This window comes from Gymnodraco acuticeps, unplaced genomic scaffold (assembly GCF_902827175.1).
Source record: "Gymnodraco acuticeps unplaced genomic scaffold, fGymAcu1.1, whole genome shotgun sequence".
NCBI classification, from domain to species: Eukaryota; Metazoa; Chordata; class Actinopteri; order Perciformes; family Bathydraconidae; genus Gymnodraco; species Gymnodraco acuticeps.
The window spans coordinates 7,607,509-7,634,902 of record NW_022991154.1 but is presented as its reverse complement, the minus strand read 5'-3'; the positions used below and the strand labels follow the sequence as shown (position 1 = coordinate 7,634,902).

At 41.1% G+C, this 27,394-nt stretch overlaps 1 protein-coding gene across 1 annotated transcript; it reads right to left on the bottom strand.

Annotated features, from left to right (window-relative positions):
• Positions 1–4,531: 4,531 nt before the first annotated feature.
• cherp (calcium homeostasis endoplasmic reticulum protein) lies at positions 4,532–27,394 on the bottom strand. The gene is given in 21 exon segments (XM_034237531.1): positions 4,532–5,337; positions 8,789–8,974; positions 9,131–9,225; positions 9,323–9,436; positions 9,616–9,674; positions 9,676–9,769; positions 11,772–11,858; positions 12,366–12,499; positions 15,754–15,995; positions 18,767–18,959; positions 19,078–19,332; positions 20,988–21,151; positions 21,410–21,602; positions 21,830–21,919; positions 22,333–22,444; positions 23,262–23,413; positions 23,516–23,653; positions 24,417–24,583; positions 25,093–25,179; positions 26,179–26,352; positions 27,218–27,394. Coding segments are annotated over 21 exon segments (2,799 nt in total). The 5' UTR covers positions 27,243–27,394; the 3' UTR covers positions 4,532–5,299.

Sequence of the window (27,394 nt, the reverse complement as noted above, 5' to 3'; positions counted from 1 at the left end):
TTGTACTTACTGTAAGTAAACGTACCAGAGTGTATGAATACTCATGATTATTGATGCATTAAAATGTTCTCAAAGCTGGTAAAGGTGCAGCTAGTTGTAATGACTTTGTATAGCCTACTGCAGGGTAACTTGTGAATTTACTCCAGGTGGAACTAAAGTCTGATTTAAGTGTTGATTATATTTCACATTATCAATCCAAATCGGGGACTGAAAACCAGCCCTGGACTCTGGGAACACAACAATGGTGGCATGCCATGCAGGTGTGTAGTGTTTACTGGTATTTATTGTAGTAATTAACACTCACAAACCAGAACTGGCACAGCAGGAGTCAATAAAGCAGTCTGAATTCATTGATCTATGACTGAGTTTTGGTAATTCTCACAATGTCTGCGGGCCCACATCTGGTTTATAGTAAAAGCTGCTTCCCTTCCAGGGGCGGATCTAGACAAATATTCATGGGGTGGCAAGAGGGTGGCAGGAGATTTTGAGGGGTGGCATCCCCTGGCAGAAGTATATGCTGATTTAAATCGCAATCATATCAATCAATTAGGGGTGTAACGTTACACGTACCCATACTGAAATTATTCGGTACGGGCTCTTTGGTTCGGTACACGTGTGTACCGAACGAATATAGCGTTAAACGTAAAACATTGAGAACATGAACAACTTTCTAGAAGTAATCTCAGGTATATATCATAGAGCGAGCAAGTCATTTCATTGGACGAGAGGCATACTATGAGAGCTGGTCAGAGGGATACGTTCAAATGTAGTCAGTCATTTGAGGAACTGTCGAAATGGCGAACGCAGATATAGTTGAGCTCGAAAATCCTCCAGCATAATTGAAGTCTCCGGTTTGGGAACATTTTGGTTTCGCAGTTACGTACAAGGATGACGGGCAAAGACAGGTGGACCGAACCAAAGCTGTTTGTTGGCATTGTTCAACTAAAATTGGTTACGCGGCTGGCAATACATCAAACTTGCACACTAATTTCAAAAGGCATCACCCGAACGTGAATATCACCGGTACCAAAAGAAAAAAGACTGAAGTGCAAACCCAACTCCCACTAGCATTTAAGCCTCCACCACTCGCAAAAAGTTCAGACCGAGCCAAAGCTATTACAAACGCCAAATATCCTTATGTTGCCGTGTTAGCAAAGCGCTATCTGGCTGTATCTGCTACCTCTGTCCCTAGCGAGAGGGTGTTCTCCAGAGCAGGAGACATTGTTAGTGCCAGCAGATCTGCCCTTTCGGCAAGCAATGCGAAGTGGACAAGTTAACTTTTCTTTAAAAAAACATGAAAATACAATGACAAGCAAGTCCTAATGTCAAACTGGCTGCTTAGGTGCTAGTACAGTACAGTTCAAGTACAGATTATTTCAGTTCATCGAAATGCTGCACCTTAATGTTTATTTTATTATATTTTGTATTTATTTGAATACATTATTCACAGTTTAATAATAATTAAAAATATATATATATTTAATGTTTTGTGATAATTTTTTCTGCTGTACCGAAAACGTACCGAACCGAACCGTGACCTAAAAACCGAGGTACGTACCAAACCGAAATGTTTGTGAACCATTACACCCCTACAATCAATGTTAACTTGGAAAGCCACAATATTAATATTTTAACTCAATGACATAGGTGATATTATTGTGGCACATCAGTAAAGCCTTACATATATAAGGTGGCAGACGTAATTTAATGAATTTTAACTGAACAATAACTGAATGAGTTTGTATCACTCTTAGACCAGCAGGGGTACCAAATCTATGAAGACTGCTGCAATAAGTACATTAATTAATTGTCTCATCGATGTTTGTCTGTATGAATATGATAATATTAACAATCATATTATTCCTATCAGCTGTCAATCACTGTTAATAAATAATAATAATAATAATAGATTTAATTTGTTAGCGCTTTTACAGGTGCTCAAAGACGCTTTACAGATATAGTGAAGAACTGTTATGATTCACATATTCATTTAGTATTGAATAAACTATATTTTTTGGAGGAGTTAATGATGAATGTTCATCAAGATGCTTGCTCACCCTCCTTCAAATTTGAAAAACAAGTAATTATATCATTATTGATATACAGTTACAACCTTGACTTTACATCAGAAAGAACAAATATTAAAGAAGTGACTAACTGCATCAGTTAGGCTTAAAAAACGTGTATTCAGCTAAAACATCGCTGCAGTTATTATCCAGTGGAAGGTCCTTACCTACTGGCCTAGTTAAATCAAAGTGGTTACTTTTTTTTGGCTGGGCAGTGTAGTTTTACACACCGTCTTATTTTACTTTCTCAGGACTTAAAACTGTTTTTTGGGGGCAGAACCCCACAAAGAAAAAATATATATACACGCATACAAGGTCATCATCTTAACAATTTGTTATTCTCATCGAGTCATCCGTGAGCAGAGCATCAAGTTGGCATGCCTATTACAGCTGAATGCGGCGATTACTATTTTGTTCAGCAAAACGCCTCACAAACTTATTAAGATCAACAGCTGTAGTGCGTTTTGATTCAATGCTGAGTACAGCCAAACTTGACATTCTCTTCTCTGTCATTGTAGACCGCAAATACCTCATTCCTTCCGTCTACTTGAGTCCGAAAGGCTTCTCGTTTTGCGCCGTCCCCCCGTTCAAGTGAATTCGCCACCAATCATATTTCCACTCTCGCGCCTGGGCCGGAGGAGGGGTTACAAGACTCGCGTCTTGTGCTGCATTCACTTGCACTCGGACATTAGAGATTTTCTCTCATAAATGTCCGATGAGCCACAACTTTTCTTTCAAAACAAAGATGCCAACTGGGGTGGCAAGGCTATTGTTTAGGGTGGCAGTTGCCACCCCATGCCAACCCGGTAGATCCGCCCCTGTTCCCTTCACAGCCCTGCCGCATGTGAAGGCAGAAACAATGTCTGGCCACTGTAGGTTTTAGTGTGTGCGCTTTAAGTATCTAACTTTATATTCTGCTTTTTGATAAAGGAGACATGGAGGGTGGATCATAGCCTTTTTCCAAATTGAAAAAGTAACTTTTTTTTGCATAGTGGACAACGCGTGTGTACGGCCCCCTATGTGAGGTGAAATATAATCCCATACTATTATGTAAAATATCTTTACCTGGCATTAGCATTAGCCGCATCTCAGTGTCAAACACAAATGTTGATGTTAAATTAAAGGAAACAAATCTATATAAAATGTTGTGCTTCCCCAGAACACACAGGTGGCCAGTCCACCCCTGGTATCACATGTAATGGTTTAATCATCCACTAGGTGGAGTAATGATGGAAGCTGACTGTTGCAGATTCATTTGTTTATATCATATCTGACGTGAGGAAATGTGCTTGCATTTAATTATTAATAAATGATCATATCATAAAGCTTTTTTTGTCAAAATAAGGATACAGATTGTTATTGTTACAAATTAAATAGATGGGTGAATATGACACGCTGTAGGTTTAGATACTATTCATTATGTCTATATAAGCTCTAATAATGCTTTATTAAGCGAGATAATAAGATAATAAGATGTATTAAAGCAATTCCAGTGGGGAAATAAATCATTAACCGTAAAAACATGTGCAGGGACCCTCATTTAAACAGTTGATTTCAGTGTTACATGCAACAGGCCGGGGCTGACTAACAATGCCCCTTCCCCACAAAAAATCTCATTTGTAATGTTAATAGTTTACAATTCTTAAAACCTCTATTCACAAAGTACAAGTACAAAAAATGTTCTCAAGAGTGACATGAACAAAGGCCCTGGTGATTTATGGAGAAGAAGTGGGAGCCGTCTGAATTATGAAATAAGTATACTACAGCACTTTTGAATATTTAAGTCAAACATTGAGACTGTAACTTAACTGAGTCTAACAGTTAACTCTTTGTAATCTTTTTCTGTCAGCAATGGGCTTCTCCCATTAAGAGTAACGGCCCGTCCACACAGCGGTGTGCGTTGAAGCTTCCAACGCTTCTGCCCATTCACTTTGAATGGGGTGACGTCACTTTTAGCCGAACTGCATCGTGGGAAGCGACGCAGAGCGTCGCTGGCGTGGCTCGCTGCAAAAGTTGAGCAATGTTCAACTTTTGACGCCTCGGCAGAAGCGTCAGCCAATGAAATCATATGCCAGTACAAGCTCTAGCCAATCAAACCGCTGCTTGTGTCAGGGGCGGGAGATTCATGTGATTGGTTGTTGGTCGAGTGTCAGACACGCCCGCCGTCAAGCGTCAACGCACGCCGCTGTGTGGACGGGCCTTTTAAGACTTTTCTTATCCTATGAATGTCATTGATGTACTTTCTATAAATATTTAAGAAAGTGAAGGCACATTTGTAGTCATAGTTCTATTTATTAAGGTTATGTCTTTACAGTGTTTGTGGAGTAGAAAATACAACAGATTTCATATTTAGGGATTTGTGATGTGGGGTTTGTTTTAGAACTACGGAAAAGGGACAGACTAACAACTCCAAAGCATGATTTACACAAGAAAGTCACAATAACAGCATTGAAGAGCCAAAAAGATTGAAAAGTCACCATAGTTTTTATTTCGCGCTAGTTATATTTACTTTTATACATTTTATTTTAAAGAAGTTTTGAGGTATCTAGCAGTGAGAATTCTGACCCCACCCACAGTGAGCACTTTTGGTGGATCTGTGGATAATCAGTCGGGAATTATGTCTAAAAGAGCTGTTATTTTCAAAATTGTATTCAAATAATACAAAGCATTTATTGTATTTGTTTTATATTCTAAATGTGAGTTAACTGACGCAAAAGAAAATTCAGGGAAAGGAATGAAAACAATAGAATCCAAATACAAATTATTTGGAATATTTATTTCATTAACAGTTGACACTTTGAAAATCACTGCCTTAATACTAATATTGCTTATATTATCAAGGTTTAACCATGTGTCCTATGTTTTTCTGAAGCTATCCCACTGAGACTGCCTGAGCAGTTGTTATTACAAAATGAAGGAGGTCTGTTGCTCCTTTTAGAGACTGCTAAAACACTGATCATAAAACATTTCACAACATTGTCTGAAACATTGGGAGTGAAAGAGTGAGTGCTACAAACCATATTTTTTAATCGACTGTAATTCAAATTAACCCACGCTTTTTACTGTGAACCAAACGGCTTTTCAGGCTTCCTAAGTGTGGTGGCACTTTGTATCGTCCCTCTGAGGAGGGAGCCAGACTGCTGTCTCTGGATTGAAAACTGCAGTGAAACATTAGATCCTTGGTGGAGGTGTAACGAGGAAGATGAGGAGATGTCTGACGATGTTTGATGAAATCATTCTGTTGGAGGGGCCTCCGGAGTTTCCCGATTGACTGAATCAAAAAAAGAAAGAGAATATTAATGACCGTAATCCAAAGAGCACAGTAATGTTGTGTTTCACAAAAAGTACATTGATTCAAAAAGCATAATCCAATCATTTGAACCAATTCTTGCTCGATTAAAGAGGACATTATGCTCATTTTCAGGTTCATATTAGTATTTTGTGCCTCTACTGTGACATGTTTCCATGCTTTAATGTTCATAAAGCTCAGACTGCCTGTGCTGCAGCACCTCTTTTCACCCTCTATCTGAAACCAGAGCCCAGTCTGCTCTGATTGGTTAGCTGGCCGGCACTTGTGACTGGTCAACCGCTTAGAGATGTCCCGCCCCTTAGCTTATCATGTACTATGGTTGCAGTCCAATAGTCCGTTTAGCTTAGGAACCTTCCTAACGGAGTGAAATGACCCGGAAGTCCCTCAGTGGCAGCCATGATAAGTGCCGTTTGAATTCTCTAGATCAGCGGTTCTCAAACTGTGGTCCGCGGACCTACTGCAGGTGGTCCGTGGAAAAAAGCTAAATAAAATCCACTTTTTTTCGGGGACCACCTCATATGTAACTAGCTCTATCAAAATCAGTCGCATTGACCCGAAGACACATTTTGAGCTGTATACACTGTCGGAAAGAGGAGATTCCTAGCTTTCTAATGATATCAGGCAATGGGGTAGTGGTCGTTGGGCTCATCGGACATTTATGAGAGAAAATCTCTAATGTCCGAGTGCAAGTGAATGCACCACAAGACACGAGCCTTGTAACCCCTCCCCCGGACCTGGCGCAAGCGTGGAAATATGATTGGCGGCGATTTCATTTGAACAGGACGGCGCAAAACGAGAAGCATCCGGACCCAAGTACTGTAGACGGAAGGAACGAGGTATTTGCGGTCTACAATGACAGAGAAGAGACTGTCAAGTTTGGCTGTACTCAGCATTGAATCAAAACGCACTAAAGCTTTGGATCTGAATCAGTTTGTGAGGCGTTTTGCTGAACAGAACAGCGGTAATCGCCGCATCATAACAGTGATTGACAGCTGATAGGAATAATATGATTGTTAATATTATCATATTAATTCAGACAAACATCGATGAGACACTTAATTAATGTACTTATTGCAGCAGTCTGCATACATTTGGTACCCCTGGTCTAAGAGTGAAACAAACTCATTCAGTTATTGTCCAGTTAAAATGCATTCAATTGCTGATTAAATCAGCATATACTTCTGCCAGGGGATGCCACCCCTCAAAATCTCCTGCCACCCTCTTGCCACCCCATGAATATTTTTCTAGATCCACCCCTGAGTAGGCTATATTTTTCGTTTCGTTTAATAAGTTAATTTCAGGACAACTTTGGGAATTTGGGAGTTTGTTTTGAGATTTAAATAGATTTTGAAAGTGGAGAGAGAGAGAGAGAGAGAGAGAGAGAGAGAGAGAGAGAGAGAGAGAGACGAGAGACGGAGAGCTGAGTGAGCTCGGACGAGAGAGCGAGACGATCGATATCGAGATCTCTCGAGAGTAGAGCTCCTCTCTCTCTCCTCATCTAGGAGATCTCTCTCTCCTCTCTCTCTCTCTGAGTACGAGGTTCTCTCCTCTGAGAGAGAGAGGAGAGAGAGACAGCGCTGTCTGCTTAGTAGCAATAATGTAGCTCAAGCCTTTATGCAACTTAGGCCGATACATTGTTTATGTTACTTATGTGTGTCCATGGTTTTGAGTCTGTGTGTGTTGAGCGCAGCGCCGTCTGCTTTTTGCAGCACAGTAACTAAAGCATACCGGTAGTTTTTTGTAGACCTGTCTGCCCGTTTTGTGAGTGCACTGCACGCGTGCGCACTTGTGGCATTGTTTGGGATGACCTAATTAAAATGCCGTCCTCTTTGAGAAACATACACAACGCAGACAGACACCGGTCACAAAAGTATCAGATAGGCTTCAATTTACTTTTGATTGTCTATAATTAACTATAAAAAAATATCTGCGTTTTAACACTACGTTTATATATGTACTTATTTGTATGGTTTGCATATGAGGTGGTCCGCGAAAACCCTTGATAATAAATAGTGGTCCGCATAAACAAAAAGTTTGAGAACCCCTGCTCTAGATGAAAGGAAAGGAGGTTTCAAACTTCCTTTATAACCTCCTTTAGCTTAGGAACCACTGGACCTCCCTAACCGAAAGGAGAGGAGAAAATGCTGCCCCACAATGCATTGCAGCCGCAGCATTTACCGTCGCACAACATTCGGCCGTTCACGGAAACAACCGATTATGACCGAGAAATGATATCATGAACGTTATGGTGCTTATTAAGCATTTTAAAACGTATGTGGTAAGTTGCCAAAGTGCTTTGTTTTAAACGTTCATCAGTATTATAATCAAAAAGAGAAATATGAATGTTAGTTTTTACTGAAATGATCAAATAAAGTCAACATTTCACAGTCTTTACTGAGCTGTGTGGGGTTTGTTCAACTTTTAAAAGATGTTTGAATGGTGATATACACAGTGATAGGTGTTAAGGACTAACGTTTATAATAAATACATTTGTATTGATTTTAAGATATTTTCATAGTTCATACAATCATACGTATTGGGATCGTTTGTATTAATGTGGACCGGAGGGAGAGGGTGACGAGCATAAGTTTCACTTTCCTTTTTTATTTCAATTCCAACTTTGGTCATGAAGAATATGTTTCTCTGTTGTCCACGTTCATAAAGCATAAAGCAACAGCACCAGAGCACGGTGCAGAGTCTCTAGATGAGTTTACAGTAGTCCCTCGTTCTTATTGAACATCCATGTTGTAGTCTGCTGTATAGAAAACTGTAGTTTCCATAGTTTCCCCACAGCAGCAGACGCACATTCATGACGTCCGCTGGGGCATCATAAACACGTCGGATAGTGAAAGTGCATTCGGATTCTCTAAAGTACCGCGGTCTCTTCTCCTAAATCCTTTTGAATTCTCCTATCCACTATCCCTTAACCCCGTGACGTTTCACTCAGAGGTCAAGGAATAGACGATAGGGATAGACGTTAGGAGCTGATTTTTTGACTATTCGACCGCAAGTGTTGGAGCGCTAGCCCATAGAAACACGAATGCTACATAGTGATGCCACTAAGGAGTCCAATGGAGGCAGGGGAGGTGTGTGTGAAAGAGAAACTCAATCACTTTGGGATTTAAGCCTTTGCAGACCATTTACATGCACTAAAACCTTTATAACACACTACAGGAAAGAGAAACCCCCCAAAAAGCACAATAGGACCCCTTTAAACAGTAAGATTTAAACATATCATTTGCCCCTTTTCTTTTTTTATGCATAGTTTTTGAAAACACCATCCTTACCAACAAATCTAAATTTTAAAAAGATTGATCTTATATTCATCTAAGGGGAACAGCGGTGTGTTTTATTTAAGCATCCCCTATTGTAATTTGTACCTTTTATAAAAAAAAATGTAAAGTCTTGGTACCTTCTTCTCGCGCCTTCATTCGCGCAACAAAGTTGTAGCTCTTGTTCCTGCGATAGTTCTCGTAAGGGTCGTCCAGTGACACCCCGACACCTTTATACTGGTCCCACTTATCCCTGATGTCTCCTCCTTTGATGGGGTCCTGGATGCCCTGCTCTTTGGCCCCCAATCCACCTGAACCACTCCAGCCTGCAGCAGAACAAAAGGAGAAAAGCTAGAAATCAGTAGAAGGTATGGTTTCCTTTATCCCAAGTGCCCTTAAACATCCTGTACATTTCAGGATTGAATAAACCTTCAAGCACCTGTATTATTCTTGTTCATTAGGAAATAAAAGCAAGAGCATACCCATCTTCATCAGCAGCTGATGGCCCTTGTTCTCTTCCCCTAGCCTGCTATCTGCAGGCAGTTTGGAGGGAGCGCCTGCCACCACTGATGTGGAGCTGTTAAGAGAAGGAGAGAAAGCCATCTTTAATGCAGTAAGCATAACAGGGGTCTTTTTAAAAAAGATGTACTAAAATAACAGAAAAGGGGGCTTACGGAGGGGAATCGCTCTGGGTTTTGGGGCCATGGCGTGTCTTGGAGGGTGAATGTGAACGGGATCTGGATCTGGAGCGAGAGCGACTACGGGATGACCTGGATCTGCTCCTGGACCTGAAGAGAGGTAGGCAGAGGCACACTCGTAAGAAAAATAGACAGAAATATTTAAAAAAAACATGTCCAACAAATGCTTGCTTTACTTTCTAGCCAACAGTGAGAAAAGCCCCTTGTCGTGTACACATATTTACACATCAACAGACAAATATCCGTGTGAGGGGGGTGTAGTTACAGACCTGGAGCGTGAGTAGGAGCGGGAGCGGCTCTGAGAGTGGGACCCAGACGAGCGGGGACCGTGATCTGGACGACTTAGAGGAGCGGGAGCTGGAGCGCGATGAAGATCTGCCTCTGCTGTGGGACGGACTCCTGGAGCGGCTATCTCCCTGAACACTGAAAATATATAAGTGAGCCATAGAGGGTGGGGGGTTAAAATAAACATCATAAACATGTGGGTTAGGTGTCTCTTAATTCACCAACAGTGACATGTTCCCTATGGATGCCTTCTGGAATCTTTAATTGTCATAACGTCACCAAAATGCTGATACAAAATGTAGCTGGTAAATGAATACAAGTGGCCGGTAACATTTGGAACAAAAGTTCAGTATTAATGGTATTGGAGACAAAAATCGCCATTAATCGCAATAAACCTATTTCTTGGACTTCTACACTTTCTCCTTAGAAAAAACGAAGGACATGGATTGCTGTATATTAGGGCTGTCAATTTAACGCAAAAAAAAATTAACGCCACTAATTATTTTAACTCGATTAACACATGTGTATTTTTTTTTTCTCGGCCGCCCCGTAGTTTCAGAGCGCATCGAGTTTAAAATACCATCTACAAGCTGATGCTGACAGCCCCGCTCCTGCCGCCCGCTTGTGGCAGACCACACTTCCACGCTCACCGGCAGGCACCGACTGGCCATCTGGAGGACCGGGAGGGTGTGTGTATGTGTGGCCCGAGCGAGCGAGAGAGAGACCTTAGGTGCATTGTTGTTGTTAGCATCTGGTGCTAGCTAGCTGCGCTAACGGATATAAGGAGCTGTTTAAATGAAAACAGAGGAGAGACATTTCGCCACAACTGCGCTGAGCACTTGACTTTATGCAGGAAGCCAGACAGTGGGACATTGTACGAACAGTCAGCACACTCAGCACGGATAGTGCAACATGATTGCAGCGTCCAGGCAGCTCCCGTTCGAGCATATATATGCCTGGAGTTGCACATAGCTCCAACGATCCATCACACACACACACACACACACACACACACACACACACACACACACACACACACACACACACACACACACACACACACACACACACACACACACACACACACACACCACACACACACACACACACACACACACACACACACACCACACACACACACACACACACACACACACACACACACACACACAACACACACACACACACCACACACACACACACACACACACACACACACACACACACACACCACACACACACACACACACACACACACACACACACACACACACACACACACACACACACACACACACACACACACACACACACACACACACACACACAGGTTGTTGTGTTTAATGTTTAATATTCATGAGAATATTTGTCATTGTTCAAATGATAATAAACATTAGCATAAAGCATATTTGTCCACTCATATGTTGATAAGAGTATTAAAAACTTGAAAAACATTCCTCTAAGGTACATTTAGAACAGATAAAAAATGTGCGATTAATTTGCGATTAATCGCGATTAACTATTTTAATCGACTGACAGCCCTAGTTTATATATATCGAACTGTGATTATGCAAACTTTAATATAAATACTATGCGACTCAAAAAGTAAATTTCCAACACTGCTACAATACTACCACTGCCAAACCGCATAGAATCGGAGGATGAAACCCTCTTTATTTGTCACACATACATGCACACAGCGCACAGTGACATTTGGTCTCTGCTTTTAACCCATCCTAGTACTAGGAGCAGTGGGCAGCTATTGTACAGCGATGCAATGGGAGGTGGGGGGGGGGGGGTTGGGTGTCCAGTGGCCTTGCTCAAGGTCAACTGGGATCTCTCCAAGTAGCAGTACACACTCCATATTTTAAGTATGTTCAGGGACTTGAACCAGCGACCCGACGGCTCCCAGCCCCTACTGACTGAGCCACTGCAGCATTCTTGGTAGAGCTCGCTCTCTGTTGATGTTTGTGTTAGCTTTGGCACCCAAATGACGCCTTTACTCTAGCATTACTAGGAGATGCAAATGTCATGGCAGGTGCATTGCTGAGGACCCAAGGAAGGGCATTTTCCACAGGATACACATTTTGTGTCTTTGTCAACCACAAAGCCAGAAAATTCCAAATGAAGAGGAACTCACCTGTTGCGTTTCTCGTGTCCCTTTTTCCTCTTGGCTCTCATCTTGGCCCTGAAGAACTCGTACAAGCCATTCTGCTCCCAGCCTTCACTGTAGGACAGCGAAACAGTCAGCTGTAGAATAAGACCTTTGACTACAGCGATGGCTATCAGAAGCTAGCAGTGAAACTAACTTGAGGATTTCAGGGTGCGCCATAGCAAAACGTATACATTGTTCATGTGAAATTTTTTTTTTTAATCCTTAAATATAAACACAGAACTGAAAAAAGCCTTAATCTGAGTGGGCATAATTGATAACAACAACATCATTTGTTGAACAAGATCTGTCACACAAAAAAAACACCATTGAACACCACTTGTTAAACATTTCAATGAAAAATGTTGCTTGTGATAGAATAAATCAGCTGAATTTTTATTTTTTTTCTAAGCAATGTCAATAATGAATTGGAAACATTTCTTAATTCAATATGGTTTAAAATTCAGCCAAATAAATAAATCTAACACTCTTTATGTGTGCATTTATCTCTGCACCGAAACTTACAGAAATGACAGAAAAGTGCTTGCATCTGTTTGGCTAATATCTGAGGTGTGTTTGTACCTGTTCCGTGGCCGATCATGGGATGGAGGGCTGTAGAAAGCTTCCACAGCAGCAAGCAGGCGATCGCTAGGTGGCATGGGAGGGGGCAGCCGGATGTCTTTAGGATCCAGGGGTTTATAATCAGAGTCCTCAAGCTGATCAAAAGACATTCAAAGGATGGTGTTATTGGAATCATAGACATATAATAAAGTGCTCCAAGTCATGCCATGAGTTTATCCTTTAGTTTTCTGAGAAGGGGCCAACTACAGTGCATCCGGAAAGTATTCATACCCCTTCACCTTTTCCACATTTTGTTATGTTACAGCCATATTTCAAAATTGATTAAATTCATTTGTTTGTCAACATTCGAGACACAATACCCCATAATGACAAAGTGAAAAATGCTTTAAAATAATTTTTGCAAATTAATTAAAAATAAAACAGTCAAATTTCACATAAACATAAGTATTCACACCCTTAACTCAATACTTTGTTGAAGCACCTTTGGCAGCAATTACAGCCTCAAGTCTTCTTGAGTATGATGCTTGGCACACCTAACTTTGGGCAGTTTCTCCCATTCTTCTTTGCAGATTGTCTCAAGTTCCATCAGGTTGGATGGGGAGCGTCGGTGCACAGCCATTTTCAGATCCCTCCAGAGATATGCAATCGGGTTCAAGTCTGGGCTTTTGCTGGGCCACTCAAGGACATTCACAGACTTGTCCTGAAGCCACTCCTTTGTTATCTTGGCGGTGTGCTTAGGGTCGTTGTCCTGTTGAAAGGTGAACCTTCACCCCAGTCTGAGGTCCAGAGCGCTCTGGAGCAGGTTTTCATCAAGGATCTCCCTGTACAATGCTGTATTCATCGTTCCCTTGATCCTGACTGGTCTCCAAGTTCCTGCTGCTGAAAAACATCCCCACAGCATGATGCTGCCACCACCATGCTTCACTGTAGGGATGGTGTTGGCCAGGTCTGGTTTCCTCCAGACATGATGCTTGGCATTCAGGCCAAAGAGATACATGTTGGTTTCATCAGACCAGACAATTTGTTTTTCTCGTGGTCTGAGAGTCCTCTAGGTACTCCATGTGGGCTTTCATGTGCCTTTTGCTGAGGAGTTAGGGCTGCTCGATTATGGCAAAAATCATAATCTCGATTATTTGGGTCAATAATTGATATCACGATTATTAAAAAACGATTATCCATTTACTTACTTGGAGAAAAAAAACATGAACAGTATGTTTTTAACAGTTGATTACCCTGAACTTTAAGTATAATTCAACTGAAAAACCAAAAAAAGATTATAATTAGAAAAAAAATATATAATAATAATAAATAAATAATCGTTTTATTTCGATTACGTTGTTTTCGTAATCGTTGCAAGCCATAATCGTAATTGCGATTAAAATACGATTAATTGAGCAGCCCTATGAGGAGTGGCTTCCTTCAGGCCACTCTACCATAAAGGCCTGATTTGTGTGCTGCAGAGATGGTTGTCCTTCTGGAAGGTTCTCCCATCTCTACAGAGGAACACTGGAGCTCTGTCAGAGTGACCATTGGTCACCTCTCTGACTAAGGCCCTTCTCCCCCCCCCATTGCTCAGTTTGGTTTGGGCAGCAAGCTCTAGGAAGAGCCCTGGTGGTTTCAAACATCTTCCATTTGCAAATGATGGAGACCACTGTGCTCGTTGGGACGTTCAATGCTGCAGACATTTTTCTGTACCCTTCCCCAGATCTGTGCCTTGATACAACCCTGTCTCTGAGGTCTACCGTCAATTCCCTGGACCTCATGACTTGGTTTGTGCTCTGATATGCACTGTCAACTGTGGGACCTCATATAGACAGGTGTGTTCCTTTCCAAGTCATGTCAAATCTATTTAATTTGCCACAGGTGGACTCCAGTCGTTATAGAAACATCTCAAGGATGATCAGTGGAAACGGGATGCACTTGAGCGCAATTTTCAGTGTCATAGCAAAGGGTGTGAATACTTATGTACATGTGACATTTTATTTGATTATCTTTAACACGTTTGCAAAAAAATCTTTAAAAACGTTTTGACTTTGTCATTATGGGGTATTAAGTGTGGAATATTGAGGAACAAAATGAATTTAATCCATTTTGAAATAAGGCTATAACATAACAAAGTGAACAAAGTTAAGGGGTATGAATACTTTCCGGATGCACTGTATACTCATGGTACACAAAGTCTCCCCATGCAAGGTCATGTGTAGATGATCACACCATGTCAAAAGGTACATTGTTGTGTTACATATCATTGTGTAATGGTGCATTTCCACTGCAGCGCGTAGCACGGTTTAAGCGTGCCGTGCCAAACCCGGCCCGTTTTTTATTGCGTTTCCAGTTTTCACTAGGGTAGTTCCGGCTAACGGGTACTTTTTCACGATTTTTCTGGCCCTCCAAAATCATGGTTCTTTCCGGGCCAACAACCGGGCTGAATATGCTAAACTAGTGAGAGAATCGCTTGCAAGGGGGCTACAACTACAATAAAAGGAACATATTTGACCGTGATTTAATTGTAATACACGTTTCTAAATGATGCCGAAGTAACAACATACCGGTTAGTAAAAACAATGAATTCATGCTTTGACAAGTCTGCAGACAGACGGCAGGCGAAAAACCTTTTAAAATGCTTGTTTTCTGAATGGAGATCGACTAAGCTAACGCAGTATATGCTCCGACCGTCCACACTCACAACAACGGCCTATACAGACATAAATAAACCAGCGACTGTATTCGCCATGACACAGACAGTCTGTGGTTTGTACTTGTTTAACTTTTGTCCAGTTTCTGAACAGATATGAGGAGCTGTGAGCTCTGAGTGCTAACAGCTAACGGCTGATGTTGGTTTTCTGTGGTTCGCATTGAAGATGACGTCACGGCTCCGCCTACACTGCGTTACTATAGTTACTGCCCCAGTTCCTAAACTGTAATGGAAATGCGCCATAAGATCCAATGGTGTAGTTCCACTCATGTTCAAAAGGTGTATAAATACTGTAATATTCTCTCCTTCTGTAGACATGTTCTCTGCTCATGTCATGCAAGGGTAATCTGTCTCTTATACTGTTGTACAACAATATAATATTTTAACTTCAACCACTTCTGTGTCTGTGTTTTAATGTGTTTCTATTTGGTTATTTGGTTATGTTGTGAGTGTTTAAGATATCGGATCCACGACAATGGTCAAAAGAAATGCAAGTGATTGGCCTTTCCCATTATTATTGTTTTTCATTTCTGTCTACCCACTCTGTCTGTTTCCTAAGATCTCTTAAAAAGAGTTCTGTAAAGGACTTCTTCAGTCTCCTGTGGTAGTATTCAATCACATGGCTGTCTTCTAGCAACAACACTCTTACTTGATGTCATGCTCTTGTCGTTAAAGAAGAATCAGGTGGCTTACTTTGACGAGAGGAGCCATGAGACCAGCAGGCAGGTCAAAGTAGGGGACGTTAGGCACCAGACTGGGGTCGTCCTGCACTGGATGTTGCCGATGACGTACGTGTGGGGAATGGCCGTTGAAGCCGTGTGGGGGTGGGCCAAAGTCCTGGTGCTGGCTTCCACCCCAGGGAGGATGTTCTGGCCCCATGCCTGGTGGAGGGAGCCTCTGATTTTGATGGTGGTGGGGAGGAGGACCTGGCATCTCTACAACAGGGAAAAAGAAAAGTGTCAGAGTGTCACAATACCAGACATTTCAAAAAACATTATGTATTTAAGTTTCCTGAAAAACGACATTGTACAAAATAAAATGTTAACACACCATGATAACAGTTTAATTAGCCTTTGTCCAATACTTCATTTACTTATTAAAGCATGAATGCATCATAATTCAACTCAACAAAAGCTTGCATCATTAACATTAGCTTTTGACTTCAGGACTGTGTTGCCCAGGAGATGCTAACAGCTAATGCTAACCGGCTCTCTTCCTCTTCCACAGATTTTAAGGCGGATTGTGATATCGCTGATTCAAAAAGCAGAACTCTTTCCAGATGCATTTGAAGCGCAGGACTGTAATGACACTTTCTGTCTGTCTACTTACACACACTATGATCATGCACCCCTTGCACATCACAGCAACAAGCAGCTAGCTTGATAGTTGTGAAGACTTCAAATTGCTTTTTTTATATTCAATATGATATGTTTACATTGATAAGGATTAATGTAGGGGAGGGGCTTTGGGGGGATGTGAGGGGCTGTCATTCTTGCCAACTTGGCAACAGTTTTTTGATCTAATGCTGCTAGCTTCTTTCCTTGGAAGGAGCAGGCAACATTGGTTTGGGGTTTTTCAGTCGACTAATTGTAAAGGTCTGGCTTTATTATGCTGGCTTCTCCAATCTCTTATCCAGCCTCGCATTAAAGGTCTCCTATTATGCTATTTTTAGGCATATATTATGGGTCTCAGATATATAAAAACATGTCTATGATGTGTTTTGCTCAAAATACCAAACAGATCATGCATTTTAGACATCCCTCATATCCCTCTATTCCAGGCCTGTTATGGCGCATTTCCACTACAGCGTGGAGCGCGATTTAAGCGTGCCGTGCCCGGCCCATTTTTGGTTGCGTTTCCACTAGGCGTAGTTCCGGCTAGCAGGTACTTTTTCACAGTTTTCTGGCTCTCCAAAATCGAGATTCTTTCCGGGCCAACAACCGGGCTGAGTATGCTAAACTAGAGAGAGAATCGCTGGCAACTACAACAAAATGAACATTTTAATTTAATTGTAATACACATTTCAAAATGATGCCGAAGTAACAACATACCGGTTAGCAAAAACCATGAATTAATGCTTTGACAAGTCTGCAGACAGACGGCAGGCGAAAAACCTTTTAAAATGTGTGTTTTCTGAATGGAGATCGGCTAAGCTAATGCAGTATATGCTCCGACCATCCACACTCACAACAACGGCCTATACAGACATAAATAAACCAGCGACTGTATTCGCTATGACACAGACAGTCTGTGGTTTGTAGTGTTGCACGGTGTACCGATACTTGAAAGGTACCACGATACCCTGCCGTTAAAAACGGTACGATTCCTCAGTTTCATTAGTATCGGTACTTTAAGAATGACGGGGAAAAGTACTCCGGTGAGAAAGCGCCGTTTTAATAAGAGCCGTGTGTGTTCAGCGCTCTGCTTCCACTCCCTGCACTGCAGCCGTGCCTGCAGTCCCGCCCCTCTCAACCACGCTCTAAGTGCCTCCCCTCTCTCGTGCACGCGGCCACGCTCGAGCTGCCAGAGCATGTGAGAAAACGAGAAGCATGGCTGCAAGTGGGAGTGCAACTGCCGCTGCGCCTCGGCTTGTTGACAAAAAAGACGCCAGAAGCGAAAAACAAAAAAGTTGTTTATAGATGATGCTTAATTGTATTTAATACAAATTCTAGTCATTTATTTTATTTATTGTTCTCATTGTTTAAAAGTTTTGGTTTTGGTTATGGTGTGAAATAAAGCACAATAATTACATTTAAGACTGTTTCCCTTTTTTTAAGAAAAGTATCGAAAAATAATCAGAATCGCAATGCTTGACTTGGCATCGGTATCGAAACCAAAATGTTGGTATCGTGACAACACTAGTGGTTTGTACTTGTTTAACTTTTGTCCAGTTTCTGAACAGATATGAGGAGCTGTGAGCTTGAGTGCTAACAGCTAACGGCTGATGTTGGTTTTGTGGTTTGCATTGAAGATGATGCCATGGCTCCACCTACACTGCGTTACTATAGTTACTACCCCAGTTCCTAAACTGTAATGGAAACGCAGCATAAAGTGAGCCTGGCCTACCAAGGCCTAACTATACCGTACTAAGCCGTGCGAGGCCCTGCAGTGGAAAAGCGCCATTAGAGAATGGCTGATGGGTCCTTAGCTTGAAAAAACAAACAAAGAGGAGGGGGAGCTAATGCCTGCTCAGAATTCTACCGGCAGTTACTCAGTTAAATTCTGCCGTGATTAAACACCATCCTGTTCCAAACCACATCAAGGATTATTTTTTGAAACAGTATGGAGCTCAAATGCTTTTTCTCTTGCAGGTTTATCACAAGGTGAGTACCTTTTATTATTTCCTGCTTTTTTTTACACATACTCTCTCCAGTACAGGTTAGCTCTGAGTGTTAGCAATGCTTGCTAATGTAAACAAAGACCATGTTACTTCCAAAACACGCCAGGCATTGTTTCTGATAGCAATTTTCTGATAGTGCCGTGGGTCCACATTTCCGATATGACACCGTTGTACCCCCGTTTTAGTTTTTTTTGGGAACGGAGGAAAAGAGAGAGGGTATTATTTTCTGACACTGACCGGTGTGACAGTTCCCTGACACACCGGGGACACATATGTATGTATAAAAGACATCAAAAAGTGCATTTTGCATGATAGGTCCCCTTTAAGTGAAACTCCCGATGAATAACTTTGTGCCTTATAACTCACCTCCGGGAAATTCTCCCTGAGCGTAGTCAAAGCGGTGGGGGGTGTACGGCGGCCTGTCATAGTGGTGTCTGGGGGGAAAGTCGTCCTGCATGAAGCGCGGCGGAAAGCGTCCGAAACTGTGTGGAGGTGGGGGCTGGTTGAAAGGAGGTGGTTGCTGGTGTGGAGGGAAAGGCCCTCTGAAATGAGGAGGTCGCTGTAAAAATTGGGCAACGAGATACAATCATCAATCAGCAACAAAACCATGTCTTTGAGGCAAATACAAATAAAATCAGGTTAAATAAATGCAAAGCCAATGATCATCTACCACAAACCTGCATGCGTGGAGGAAAAGGGGGCTCCCTTTGGCCCCATGGAGGCTGGTCAGGCTGGTTCCCCCATGGTGGCTGCTGGTCATATGAGTTCCAAGATGGAGGGCCTTGGTCAGACCCACCTGGCCCGCTCCAGGGGCCTCCTTCTCTGGGAGGACCTCCGCTCCAGTTTTCTTGGTTCCTTTGCTCGTTCCACATCCCCTCGTGGCTGTTCCAGGGCGGGCAGGGAGGGGGGGGCTGGTTTGGGTCGAAAGGAGGCTGGTGAAGCACAGAAGAGTCAGAAATAGCATGAGTACTAGAAAAACCTCTGAAGTTGGGCCGGATGTCTTCGAGATCTTCACAACACTATGTTTACTGAAGATTTAGCAGAGCACAGCAAACACAAGTCGTTCCATGGAGTGACTGCCTTCACAATTTTCAGGCTTCTTTTATTTTAATCAGTTGTTATGCCTTTTTTTAATGTGTAGGAGGGTCTCAGGACACTAGGAGGCTCTCAGGCCCTCCTTCTTGACCTTGACTTTCTCTATCACATAGACACCATTGTTTCTTCCACCATCCTGAATTCCCCTATTCAATCATACTTTTGTTTGATCATTTTTAATGGTGTTCTGACCATGCTATCTTTATCTGCCAACTCCCTTCCTAACTTAACAGGTGCAAGGATTCCCATAATGAGAACACTCCACAGATGAACAGTTAACGTATGCGTTTCTGAGCATGTATGTTTTCAATGCTTAGGGTTGTTATTAGGGATGGGTATCGTTAAGAATTTTAACGGTACTGCTACTTTAATCGATACCGCTTATCGATTCGGTCTTTTAGTTTAACGGTACTCTTATCGGTTCTTTTGGAGAGAAAAAATAAGGTAAATTAACTAAACAAATTGTGAACAAAACTATTTAAATTAAATAAATAATATTTCACATCAAAATAAATAACAATGTTTTAACAAATCGTATTAAATAATCTGATGACAGAACTGTACACAGAATAGCTGAAACATTAACAATAAATAACTGTTACCTCTAATCATTAACCCATGTTTGAATAATGAGTTAACTCTGTGTTGCTGCTAGCATATATAACACCTGACGTGGAAACGTTACTCGTGGATGGAGCTACAGAGCTGCTAGAAAGACAGTGGAACCCGGTGCATTCCTCCGTCTGAATGTGGAGCACTTTTGCTAAATGTTTAGACACATTGCTCGTGTTACCGCCCTTACATGCTAAACTCTTATTGCACTTTGGCAACGAGCATTCTCCACATCGAGACGGGTAAAGTTTAACCACACCTTGGAGCGCGTTCTCTCCGCCATCTCGTCCGTGTGTGTGTGTTGCTGAATGTAGCAGCTGCGTGTGTGTAAACAGCCCCGCCCCCTCGCACACAGACAGGGGAGAGAGAGAGATCTCTCGTCTGGATTGAAAAGATCGAAAATACTAAAAATAATCATAGACGCATTTTGCATGCTTTTTGGAGAAACAGAGTTTGCGACACTAAAACTGCAATATAATGTTTGTGTAGCAGTAATATATACAACATCTTTTTTTAGATGTCTCCAGTACCGATAAAAAGACCAATAACGTTGGAGCTTAACGGTACCACGGTCTTTAATAATTCAGCCCCGGGGCCCGTTTAATACCGGGGCTCGGTACCCACCCCTAGTTGTTATATAATATATCCCATACACACAACAAAATATATCCCACAGTACTGCCTTAAATCACACATCTGCGGGGCTGGGGCTTCCCACTAAACATTGAGCCGAACCATCAGTCGAGGGTCTAACCCTGGAGACTAGCACAGCACAAACTCATGTCTCTGAACTCATGAACTTTCAGTTTTTTTACTTTTTTGTTCCCTATAAATCAGCAAATGCACACACTAACACACATACACAAATACACATATTTACCGGCTGGTTGGGGTTCCAGGGGCCCATGTGTTGGGGATCATACCACCCAGCCTTGTTCGAGGAGATATCTGAGGGTCCACTTGGGTTGCTGGGGTCCTGTGGCCTGGATGGAGCCCCATCAAAGTCCCCTTGTGGAGGACCCGAAATGGGCGGCTTCACATCCCCTTCACAAAAAACACACAGCAACACATTACAGCGCGAACACACATGCACTGGAGCAGGTCTTAAACGTATACAGCAAAACTTAACAAGACAAGATAAAAAAAAAAGTCCATACATTGAATATTTTTCTTTAAATATAGCAAATTACATAAAAAAAATTCAGAAATGTTCTTATAATCCCCCATTCTTATATGAGCGAATTCTAGTATTATTATCTAAACAATCAGTCTGTCGTCATGTATCATTGTGTGTCTTCTCACCAGCTTTTGTGGTCATAGGCAGGGTCTTTTCAGGCTCAGCGGGGGTTCCTAGCTGTGCTACAGACGAGGGCTGTGGCTGCTGCTTTAGGCTGGAAACAAACTCTTCATGTTGGGCCTTTAAAGCCTGGATCTGCTGTTGGAAGGCCAGCTGGATCGGCTGCACCACCGCAGCATACTCTGTGATCAGAGACGCCTGAGAGAGAGGGCAAGGGATTGAGATTAACCACTATCACAGGAGTATCATTCAATACAAAAACACACTAGTGCTTTTATTTTCCAGGAAAGCTAAATCTCCAGGTGCAAAACAACAAAACAAAACAGTAACAAAATAAATTAGGATAATATAACTATAACAGAGTTCCTCCCATTTCTGGCTTTGCACAGGCAATAGAGAAGAGCCTTGAATCTTATTCCACTCACTTGGTACTGGCCGAGGCCCAGTGTAGGATTCTGGAGCATCTGGATGGTCTCATCGTTAAAGTACCCGTTCTTTTCCCACAGCTGCAACAACTTGAATGGAGCAGAATGGGAATACAAAAAAAAAAATAAGTTCAGGGTTAATAATATTCAATGAATAAATAGCATTACAGGCAGGAAGTCCTGAGCCTTTTTTTAACAAACGCTGTATAATTAGATATTTATATAATAGAAGTTGGTTGACATTGTACGATCAAAATCAAGACATACACAACTGACATACCACTACAACATTAACTAACAAAAGCAAGCCCTACATTTAAACTGCCTTGAACTAAAAACTGGACAGAATATTATTCATTCAATTACATTTTATGCAAGTATTATTTTTAATTATGAAGGTGTTGATTAGTGTTCCATAATTGTACTGCCAATAATAATAAAAGCTCCTGCAATCTGTTAAGGTTCCTAGTGGACACAAAGCTGTCCATGTGCTTGATGTTTACCCTGGTGATCTTCTGCTGCTTGTCTTCCTCTACAGCCAGAAAGCTGGTGCAGTAGATGGGAACCACGACTTTCTGCAGCGCTGCCAACAAATCCTTCTGCTGCTTCCGCTGGCTGTGAGAACACATTTAAACATGTTACAGATGAAATACACTGAAAGCTGCTTAACACCAACCTCTCATCTAATCTGTTATAATGCTCTTTTACCCATTTTAATGCAAGATTTGTTCAAAATGTAACCAAGGCTGGCCTGGAACAGGTGTTTATATTCACTTTTGTTCAATGCGGTTCATTATACAGTCTATTAAATTAAAAAAACTGAATTTAAATTCACATGGTAATTAATCATCAATTGGTTCCTGTAACTCAAAATGAATGCTTGTTCAATACGTGTACAGTGGAATCAGACATAAATGAAAATGTAAGTGGTTTTACACATTTAACATCATAAGAGATCATGTTAATTATAGGCTTATTGGAGCTATATTACACTCCCTAAATCAGGGGTCTCAAACTCAAGGCCCGGGGGCCAAATCCGGCCCGCGACTTCATTTTCTGTGGCCCTGCAAGAGCTTGCAAAGAATATAATATGTTTATTATACGGTTACATGCCACTTTACATAAGCAGGTTTCCCATAAACTAGATGTCCCACAATGCATCTCGTTTTGTGACATGCACACTGAAGAGACTTGCAATTATTTGCCCTGGACTTCTGCTTTCAGACGTAGTTAATTACTAAGTTATTACCCTATCCGATAATAATCCAATTCAGAGGCAATAATGTAATATAATACATTATTTGATATATATATTATATAGTTACAACCGGCCCTTTGAGTGCAACCTTTATGCGAATGTGGCCCGCGATGAAATTGAGTTTGACACCCCTGCCCTAAGTGTAGTAGTAAAGTGGTATTTGGGTTTGTGTACCAGTGATGGAGAACGTCATTGGTTAAATAGATGAGATGCAGGCAGAGCTCAAAATGCGCTCCATCGGCAGTGATGCGGTTGCGGAGATGTGATGTCATCAGTTCACAGTGCTGCGGAGTCTTGGCGTTGTTGAACATCCAGTTTTTACCACCCTGACAGAAAAAAGGACACATGTACATCCGTTTTAAAATGAATTTAGGAATCTACGAACATAAGCATATCTAAAAAAAAAAATCTCTACTTGACAAGCTTACAGAGATGGCGTCTTTGGTGCAGGTGTCTATGATGGGCTGCAGCAGGTTGTCAAACTCTGTGATGTCCAACTGGGTTTCAAGCAGCAGTTTCTGGGTCTGCTGCTCCATAGCCAGAGCAATGGCTGCAGTCACTTGTTCCTACATTGAGAAGACATTAATAAAAATGCTATTAACCATTGTTCCTTTTCTGTTGTCATTAAGTGTAACAGGAGCTTAACAGGAAGGAAATAAAACAGAAGATGCAAATTCTTGTCAGGGAAGACCAGTGGGCGAAAATAATTTTGACCTAAGTATAGTAGTTAAATACATTGTTCAGGTACTTAACTTAATTTCAATCTTATGCTACTTTATACTTCATTTTATACTGTTAGTACTACACTACAATTTGGAAGTAGATATCTTACTTTTTACTCAACACATTTTTTGTATATATATATGAAGAGAGTGAGAGGGACCCTCCCTCTGACCATTTACATTACATGCACAAAAACCTATACAACACACAACAGGAGGCAAAACCCCCACAAGCATAAAAGGGTCTCTTTAAGATGACAGACACATTAATGGATCACTTATTATAAATCTGTTATATAATATTTATATAGCAAAAAATGCCATTCTGCAAAATCAGTTATTTTAGCTTTGGTAATTTGAGTGTATTGATGCTAACATTTTGGTAATTATAATTAAGTTACATTTTAATGACACATTTTTACTTGCAACAGAGCATTTCTAAACTGCAGTATTATTACGTATACTCAAGTAAAATTGCGGAATACTTCTTCCACCACTAGGGACATTTAGAACAGACAGAAAGATGTAACCTAAATAACTCACTTTAATGATTTATCTTGCCACGTTAATATCGATTATTTGGCTTCAATGACTTTCTTGCTGTTACCTGTCTGAGTGTGTGCATATGCTGCTCCTGCTGCTGCAGATTCCATTGGCTCTGTTGGATTAGGTCCTCCATTGAAGGTGCAGCAGGTGGAGGATTCGGAAGCGGGGCAATCATTGCCATTGGTGGAGGAAGGATATCAACCACGTCTTTGGAGCCTTGGTACATCTCTGCAATAATAAATAAAAAGGCAGGGAATATGAAAATGTGAAGTCTTGGTGTTGGTAATTCTTTGATTTTGGGGTTGAGGCTGGAGAGATGGAGATGCCCTGCAGAGAAAGAGTATACAAAAAAAACACAACAGGCAAAGATTGGCTGGTTTGTTTACAGAAAATGTAAAACGAAGAAAGAAAATGCTGAAAAGAAAACACGTTAGCAGCTTGTGATTATAGAATATGGTTAGAACCTGAAGAAAATCAGATTCACCAAGGTTTGTAAACAAAGAACAGAAATGTTGGATCACTAGGCCTACTTCTGTTTGTCTTATGATACCAGCTTCAAAAGGAAGGATGAAGCACATTTTGATGAGCACCATCAATGAAACATATCTGACACATTAAAAAGGAAAACACGAATCAAGAACATAAAGGAAACGGAAAACAAACCTAATAAACTTTCAAGCATCAATATGATCATGTCCAGCAGAAATGTGCAAAATAAAAATAAGAATGTCACTTTCCGAATAGAACTCTGAATTTGTCTGGCACATCTGGTTCCAAATAAATACCTTCAGATGTATATTCCTCCCCATCGTGGGCAGAGGGATCTAAGTGGAGAAAGCAAACTTTAATACATTTCAGTGTTATTACATTACTGACAGAAGAACTCCATGCAACCCTACACAACACCGTGCTGTAGTATTACCAGGCAGTGTATCAGCTGTACATCATTAAACAAATGTTATGTAACCTTCATTATTAATCTGTGGATTTCTGACTTTGACCAAGGGAGCATTTTCCCTTCCCTTGGAGTATTGTTGCGTGTTTCGAAGTATATGTAGGACAAGAACTGGTGTGTGTCGCTCAGTTTAAATGTAAAACAGGCAAAATATAAAGAGGCTGGTCCCAAGTTGAATCACCATCAGCTGCGGGTGGTAGAGATGGTTTGGTAAAATGGTGTGCCTTTACTTTGACATGTTCACATGCTTTAATGTTCAAAATGCGCTTTATTACTGCCTGTGCTGCAGCACCTCTTTTCAACCTCTCACGCACAGTGTGTTAGAGTGCTAGCCAATGGAAGCGTGAGTGTTACATAGTGATGTCACTATGTTTGGGAAGTAAACAACGGAGTCCAATGGAGGCGTTTCAGTCGGGGGGGATAGAGTGTGGTGTGAGGGAACTTTGTGATTTAAGCCTTTGCCGACCATTTACATGCACAAAAACCAACTGCACTACAGGAAAGGGAAACCCCCCAAAAGCATAATAGGGCCCCTTTAAAAACCTGTGGTAATTATAAAATACAAAGGGGATGTTGTTTTTGCACTGGTCTGGGTGGAACTTGGTAAAAAAAACATCTATAGAATAAATGATTTAGAAAAATAATTGCATTTTCTGTGCTACCCTGTTTGCAGAATGACAATATATTTTCCTTGATCCCTTAAATTTGAACTATTACAAGTTACATTTCAATTAAATTCCATTGATCCTTTACATTAAGATCTCAATAGCAATTGAAAATACTTAGTATCTAGAACACTAAATTAACTAAACATTCCAACATCATACAGACAGATACGTGACTGTGGACTTTTACATTAACTACATACGCTGCTGATGCTCGATTGCAAGCTTGCACTTGTAGTAGCTGAAGTAGTCTCCCCCAAAGAGGAAGGAGAACTTGGGGTTGTCCTTCTGTTTCTCCATTGTCATCTTCTCAAACTCTGGCCCATTACGAGCGACAAACTGGGCCAGCTTGTCTATTACATTCTTCAGTTCTTGATCTACAAAAGAAACAAAGAAAATAAGTAAAGAGTCAGAACTGTTGGTGAAATGTCTTAAAATGCTAAGCAAAAGACAGGAAGAACTTATCATAACGTGTGCTTTACTACACGTTATGAACATTTATCCTGACAGCACGTGCCTTGTCATCATTATATTACAGTTATAAAACAAACAAGCCTTTTTACTAGATAAATATCCAGGAATCCTTGAATGAAAACAACTATTTTTTACAGTTAGCCGTTTTAAAAGGTGTTTACAGAATCCTCAAAGCCATCAATGTCAATCTGAATGAAATCCTGAAGTCCTTGTCTGTGTTCATAACCCGATACAGTTTGCATTACTTTTTCGCACTGAGAAAAAGCAACATCTACGTACTTAAAGTGGACCATTTGTTGGTTTTCTGTTCATTTTGTTTAATAACAAGGCAATGTGTCACTTAAAGACTGCAATATGTATCATGTTTGGATTAGGAAACACGTTGTAATTTTGGAAAATGCATGCAGCAGCAAAATAGTATTCATCCAGATTGTATGATGAGTCTTTAAGAATACTAAAGTTGTGTCAAGTGTAGGTAAGCTATCATTTAAATAATTGTTTACTGGATATTAAGCTTTCAGAAAATCATAAGAGGCATTAACCAATGCTTATTCAAGTGATATTCATCTAAGCAGATTTATGATGTACATGTTAAACACCACATTAATGTTAAAGACCCACAGATTAAAAATGTGTAACAACACCGTTAGCTGCTGGTGTTAGATGCTAAATGCAGCTAATGTGTTGTGTTTAATAGCAGTAGCGTAGCTCCAGGTAGCATGTGTGCTAGCTAGCGTTCATACATAGCAGCGTTACGTTTCTGCTCACCTTCGGGGGAATTGGGGATATCCATGTTTGGCTTCACTTACAGCGAACCCGCTGCAGCTTAATAGATAGTCCAAAACTGTATAATTGTGTAATGTTTCCCTAAATGGTTTATAAAATCGACAAAGAAGACAGGCATTGCCCATGTATCGTAAACCGGAAGTATTATTGCACACATAG